General features: G+C 42.5%; 1 protein-coding gene across 2 annotated transcripts in view; it reads left to right on the top strand.

Moving 5' to 3' along the window:
- The window catches only part of LOC113803688 (dual specificity tyrosine-phosphorylation-regulated kinase 1B), a 70704-nt gene that overhangs the window by 59474 nt on the left and 3730 nt on the right, over positions 1-7500 (top strand). For both annotated transcript variants that reach the window (XM_070139534.1, XM_070139533.1), the window contains exons 6-9: positions 996-1282; positions 1415-1561; positions 1875-2310; positions 2608-7500. The exon at positions 2608-7500 is cut by the window's right edge and continues 3730 nt beyond it. In XM_070139534.1, coding sequence (XP_069995635.1) covers positions 996-1282; positions 1415-1561; positions 1875-2310; positions 2608-3419 — 1682 coding nt within the window. In that variant the 3' untranslated portion in view covers positions 3420-7500. The remainder of the gene's footprint in view (positions 1-995; positions 1283-1414; positions 1562-1874; positions 2311-2607) is intronic.

Raw genomic sequence — 7500 nt, 5'->3', positions numbered from 1 at the left:
AAACAAAAAATAAGATGTTTGCTGAGGTGCTTTGTGTTATTTAGTGTGAAATAAGGGAAATGGCACACAGCTAATGCTAACATAATACAGCAAACAACTCTGGGGTATGGGGTAATATTCTGCATGAGAAAAGAGAATGACTTTAGCTAAGAAAAATTGCTGTTGACCCTAGAGTACTAGTGTGATAGTGTTGTGCTTTTTTGTGTGAAGTAATGTAACATAGGTTGGTGATGGTGCTCTCTCTCTCTCTCTCTCTCTCTCTCTCTCTCTCTCTCTCTCTCTCTCTCTCTCTCTCTCTCTCTCTCTCTCTCTCTCTCTCTCTCTCTCTCTCTCTCTCTCTCTCTCTCTCTCCTCCCTCTCCCTCTCCCTCTCCCTCTCCCTCTCCCTCTCCCTCTCCCTCTCCCTCTCCCTCCCCCCCTCTCCCTCTCCCTCCCCCCATCTCCCCCCTCCCCCCACCCCCTACCTCTCTTCCTCCCTCCCTTCTCCCCCTTTCTCCCTCCCTTCTCCCCCTTTCGCCCTCCCTTTCTCTCTCTTTCCCCCTCTCCTCCTCTCTTCCTTGCTCCCTCCCTCTATTCCCCTCTCCCTTCCTTTCCTTTATTTCTCTTTCTAACCTTCCCATTTCTGCCATTCTTCATCCTTTGACATCTGTTTTGCCAATCTTCAGATGTTTTCCATACTGATGTATTTGCATTTTATGAGCTGTTGAGTTACTAGGGATTCATCTTGATTATTCAGTAAATCATCTCCATGTGTCATGATGCAACAGTTTTTCTTGTCTCGTTCCTTTGTTACTGTCATTGCCATTGTGAAATTTTGTTTTCTTCTGTCATGTTGAGTAAAACTGTAATTCTCAAGTACTGATGAACTATTACATAGATTGATTTGTGAATTCATTTTATCCATTGATTCTTTTAAATATCTAATTTTTTTTTCTTTAGTATAAATACATTTTTATTATTTCATTGTCTTTTCTAATCCTGTCCTCATCCAAACAGTGCGGTTGAAGCGTCATTTCATGTGGCGTAATCACCTGTGCCTGGTGTTTGAGCTGTTATCCTACAACCTGTACGACCTCTTGCGTAACACCAACTTCAGGGGGGTTTCACTCAACCTAACCCGCAAGTTTGCGCAGCAGCTGTGTACAGCACTTCTCTTCCTGTCCACGCCGGAGCTTCAGATCATTCACTGTGATCTCAAACCTGAAAATATCCTGTTGTGCAACCCCAAGCGAAGTGCCATCAAGATTGTGGACTTCGGCAGTTCTTGTCAAATGGGGCAAAGGGTAAGTGGCATTACTTGATGTAGTTAATGTCAATATTGTAATTAAAGAAAAAGGTGTGTGTTTGCTAGTGTATTATCTTTGGTGAAATTTGGTGAAAGAGAGGATTGTGAAAGTTTTACCCCTGTCTTACAGATATACCAGTACATTCAGTCAAGGTTCTACCGTTCCCCTGAGGTGTTACTGGGAATCCCATACAACATGGCCATTGACATGTGGAGTCTAGGCTGTATACTTGTGGAGATGCATACAGGAGAACCTTTATTTTCAGGGGCCAATGAGGTAAGTGTGTCTCATTTTATAGAAACAATTTTGTGCTTGGCTGTTTTATTATTATTTTTTTAAACATTTTTTTTATGGCACTAAAACATTAATTTCTCGAAGAATTGCTGTGTACATACAGCAATATGTACCTTTTCTTTTTGTGGCTTCATCAGCAAAGATGAACAGCTTTAAACTCTTTCTTAAAGTAGTTACATTTTATTGTATCTCCTTAAATATTTGATAACTTTGGGAGTGCCCATCACTAAGTCTCAGCACCTCGCATACTTTTCTTTATAATTAGACTGTTCTGAAGCTGTAGTCTCTTCTGCAGGTGGACCAGATGAACAAGATAGTGGAAGTGTTAGGGATGCCACCAAAGCACATCCTTGACATGGCGACTAAAGCACGACGCTATTTTGATAAGTTACCTGATGGGACCTATATTCTAAAGAAACCAAAGGATGGCAAGAAATACAAGCCGCCAATGAGTCGTAAATTGCGGGACATTATTGGGGTAGAGAGCGGCGGTCCGGGCGGGCGGCGCTTGAATGAGCAGGGTCACTCAGTCTCGGATTATCTCAAGTTTGAGGATCTGATTAAGAAAATGCTTGATTATGACCCAAAGACACGGATCACTCCATATTATGGGCTGCAGCACAATTTCTTCAAACGAACGAGTGACGAATCCACAAACACGAGTAACTCCACCAGTCCAGCAATTGAACACACGGTGGCCTCCCCAATCAACCATTCAACCTCACAAACTGGTTGGTCAAACTCACGACTTCTTTTATGATATACTTTACTTGAAGGTGTAGCCTATACTATGGTAATTGAGTGTAAACTTGTAGATACTGCCATAAAAACAGTCGACCTGTTAGTGTATTGTCATTTCTATTTCACATTACCAGTAGATATGTAATATATGAGGCTTTGTAAATGACAGTTTCTTGTCCTCTTTTTTTCTTTTTTCTATTGAAGTAGAAATTATTAATTTGTAATAGTTTTGTTATTTTTGTTTTATTGTTTATTTATTTTTATTTATTTTTTTACTTTTTTTTCAGTGGTGGTGTCGGGTCGTGCACGGTCAGACCCTTCGCACCAGCACACTCACACAGGGCACTCTCATGGGGCTATGGACTGTGAGGTGTTTACTCATCATGCAGCTCATCCTCCCCACTCTGCCCACCATCCCCGCCACGTGCACCCATACCATGCCCACCGTTGTCGACCACTGGACCCTCGCCCTCTAGATGCAGCCGGACGGCCCCAACCTCAGGCTACGGCAGCAGGCAGCGTAGCTGCTGCCGGAGGATCTTTGCCACCAACGGCAGTGTATGCAGCTCACCCATATTTGCCGATGGCACTGGACTGTACCCAGACCGGCTCTGTGAATCTGCCCTTGGCACCTAGTGGTGGTAGTAGTGGTGGTGGTCCACCCCAAGCATCCTACCAGTATCCTGGCATTCCCTCCTTCCCACCTTCCACTTCCAGTAGTAGTGGAGGCAGTGGAGGACAAGGAAGCATGGTCGGGTATAGCTACCCTGGTGGTTCTCTAGTGCCGGTTGTGTCAGGGGGCCCCAGTGTGCTGTATGAAGGGGCACGCCCACCTGGGGGTCATCTTGAGCAACCACAACCGCTGCCCATGTCTCAGCAAGGTGCAGCAGGAGCAGCAGCAGTGGCAGCAGGAGCAGTGCGGGTGGGACAAAGACAGAGCAGCAGTGGTGGAGGAGGTGGAGGAGGAGGAGGAGGAGGTGGAGGTGGTGGAGGAGGAGGTGGAGGAGGAGGAGGTGGTGGTAGTGGCTCAGGAGGGGCTGGTGCAGGGGGTGAGGACAGCCCCATGGTGGTGCAGCACAGCCCCCTGGCCAGTCATTAACCCCTGGGCTGACCTAGCAACCTGCTCAACAGTGTATTGTAAACAGTGGGCAGCCAGGCTTAGGACAGCTAGGAGTAAGTGAGCCTGGGCCGAGACAGCGCAGGGCGGGTGGGCACATTGTGGTGCAGGACCGTGTGTGCCTGTGTGATGTGAGCCTGTAACACCCAGAGTGGAGGCTGGCGGGGAACCACCCATGTTTCAGCGCCGCCGCCCCCCGGCCCCCCTCTCTCTCCTGCCACTGCTTTTATCTTGTTATTTATTATTCTGGTGAGGAGGGACTGGCCAAGGGCCGCCCTGCATCTGGCTGCCGGGCTGCCCGGGGGCCGGGCCGGCTGCGTTGGCTAATCCAGTCTCAGGAACTCCCTCCCCCCCACCGCCACCACCACATCTAGACTACCACTTCCCTTACCCTCATCAACACTCCTCAAATAATGCCATCACTACCACACCCATCAATAGATCACCACCAGCATATTGCCTGCCACTGATGCATTGATAGTGCAGTAAACCCCTCCTTTTTCCCTTTGTCTGTCTGATAGTATGCATAACATTCATAACTCAGTATTCAGTGAGTGCATTTTGAATTATTGCACTCACGTGTCCTCCTACTACTTTTCCCAAACTTTTTCTAATCTTCAGTCTTGCAGAAGCACTTATCATGCAGAAAAAAAACACCTTCAGAGCAACACTGGTTCAGCTGGCTCCTCTCTCACAACAGAAATATTACACATAGTGAGCCAGTTCAAAAGTGTAGACAACACAAAACGGATAGTTGATTACTAAAAATCTAATCATGAACCTTTTAGCCTTGTTCTACATTGAAAAAGTCATTGTTAAGTGAGATAAATAGGCATACACAGGTATTTCATTATATACAGTAACACAAACATTGATCTCATATTTGGCAGCTTAAACATTTAAAAATCTTCAGTAACAAAAAATAAAATTCACTTACCAATGGTGATACAGACCACCAGAAATCTAAGCATTTATCCAGTTTGCTCACATGTGAACAGGCATCAACCCACAAAAAGAAACATTCAGCTTTTCTTACATGTAAACAGTCATGCATATACAGTTGTTACAATTTTCTTTCCCTGACATTCATCCCTCCCACAAAAGCATATGGTGTAACTTTCTTCTACACCTCATTAAATGTATCATTCGTGCAGCAGGATCCTATATATGCAAGCAGCTGGTGCATTTACAGCTAAGTTTTGTGCATCCTGCTGATGCATTACATAAATCACATCTCTTAGGACACTGAGTTCTGTTCATGTTGAGCCAGTTTCCCCACTAAACCAGCTGCTACAATTTTCAAACAGGAACTGTCAAACACCCATATCCAAGTGTAGTATCAGTCATCAGTCATCCCATTCCCCTCTCATTCCATCCTACACAACAACCCCACCCTGCACATCCAGCTTCAGGCCAGCTGGACTCTGCTCAGTCTGATAGCAGCTTGTAGCATTTGTAGAGTATATTCCAATCTGTACTTCAAAACCATAAGTATCAAAATACAGTCATAAATTATCTCTTTTTTTGTTGGTTCATGCTGAATCTTTTCAATTTTCAACTGCCCTAATTCCCTATCAACATCATGCCAAAGACCTCAGCACACCCTTCATTCCTCTTGACGTTTCCTCACCAGTTGTCTACAGTTTGTGATCTGGGGGACCCACCATTGGCCGTCATGTGTGGTCGCTATTTTATCCCTGTCTTATTTCTCTTTTTTTAATGATGGAGGATTTGCTCACTTTTTTTACCTTTGCTTTTATATAATTTTTAAGGAAATGACGGGGTAATTTCTTTTTATATACAGTGGATTCCATAGGTATTGGTTTTGACTAAAACCAAATTAATTTTTTTTTTGTTTTTAAGGAAGTGGATAGTCTCAAATAGAAGTAACAGAAATCCATTTTTGGTTTCAGTGTTGGTAGACTAGTTTAAATAATTAGCAAGTTTGCTAACAGTTTTATTCTACTCTGTTCAGATGAAAGAAACAGAATTAATTTCAACTATTGGGGTCAAAACTTTTGATACATATCCCCCTCTCAATTTTACACTTGATTTAAGCAACAGATTGCTGAGTTTGTGGACACTTTCCAGAATCATGAAAGTGAGAATTATGTTAAAAGTATTCTTAACTGAATTACCAATTTTAATCTTGATATGAAACTTTATCTCCAAAGTCATTGGCCATAAATGTTTTTGTAGTGAATTTGTAAACCCTCATACATATTAGCTTCAAACAACAACAAAATAATTATGTAGCCCCATGATATGTTCCTTAAGCATGCACACACATACACACACGTGGACACACACACACACACGTGGACACTTACAAATGCATATTAGGATACGCACACACACACACACGCACACGCACACGCACACGCACATGCACACACGTGGGTACATGCACAGACACACATGTAGACACATACATAAGTGGATACATGCGCGTGCACACTCAGGCATATACACACACACACGTGCACGCGCGCGCGCACACACACACACACACTCACACACACACACACACACACACACACACACACACACACACACACACACACACACACACACACACACACACACACACACACACACACACACACACACACACACACACACAGTCTTTCTCTCTCTCACTCACTCACACCCACTCTTACACTGACACATTCTCACACTCGCACACATTCCCACTCACACGCATTCTCACACTCACACAGACACTCTCACATACACATGCTCACACACACACACTTGTATGCATACATACTTTAAAGAGAGGAAAGGAATATTTCAAACATTATGAATGAAAAATACATGGAAATTCATATTACTCTTTGATTCACAGTGCAAGAATGATAATGCTAGGGAACATCAGTGATCCGAACTTGGAAAGCACTAAAAAACTTAAAAGACCAATTTTTATGACTTTGTGATAATGTTCACAAAAAGTATTTGGCCACAATTTGCATTGTTTTCTATCTTTCCCTAATTTTTCTTTCTATTTTCTTTTCTCAAGGGAAAAGATTATCCCATAGGAGAGCTGCAATAAAATAAAACAGATTTAGAAGTAATGATAAAGGCAATTGAAACAAGACCATACCAATGGAAAAAATCAGGGTTTACCCCCCATGTTACCTACTGATTTCTGTGTTGTTGTTGTTTTTTTCACATTTTTATCAATTTATTTTATTTTGTATTAGGTAAATTTTGTTCTTATGTTGCATCTTTCCCTTAAGTGCTGTTTTCATGAATGGTGTTCGTCACAGGGCATTTATTCTCTGGTTTGTCATAACATATAAGGCACATCCGTCAGTATGTCGATGCTGTCGAAATTAGATATATCTGTGTCTGAATGAGAAGCAAACTTCACTAATTTGCAATTTAAGGCTTATAATGAATATAGTTAAGATTTGGATGAGAGTCAGGTGAATAATGCCCTTGCCCTACCCTTCTCTGAGCATCAATTATACTTATAGTTATTATTATTGTCATTATTATTATTATTGTCATTATAATTATTATTATCATCATTATTAATTATTGTGATTATAATTATTATCATTGTGTACATTTGCTCACAGTGGCATACCCTTTTTGTGAACGCAGAGCTCACTCACAGTCAGTGTGCGCGGTCCATGATGTGTACATAGAGCATGTTTGGCAGGTAAATTCTCACAAGAAAGCCAATTTGAAATGGCCAATTTAAGCGTCAACCCAGACTCCGCTCAACCAGTCAACTGGCTGTAAAGATTTTTGTGGAGAATTTATTTCCCAGACATGCTCATAGTCTAGCAGCTGTTGGGAGACAGGGTGGTAGGTAAATGTCAGGCAAAGGGCAAGCTTGGCAGTTTTATGAGTCTTCAGATTACTGCTTACATGTACAATGTAGGTCCTTGCATCTTTTGAAACCCTTGAAACTGTTGAGTTGCCACAGACCAGTTTAGTAAAAGTTAACAGAGAAGTTGGAAGTTTGGAGTGGTTGTAACCAACACATTACAGAAACAAAACAAAAAAGAAAAAATAAATAAATAAAATAAAACAGAGAGACTGTCCTCCTACC

The sequence above is a fragment of the Penaeus vannamei genome, chromosome 25 (assembly GCF_042767895.1).
Source record: "Penaeus vannamei isolate JL-2024 chromosome 25, ASM4276789v1, whole genome shotgun sequence".
NCBI lineage: Eukaryota > Metazoa > Arthropoda > Malacostraca > Decapoda > Penaeidae > Penaeus > Penaeus vannamei.
Note: the sequence above shows the minus strand (reverse complement) of the source record. Positions and strands in the feature narration are given on the sequence as shown.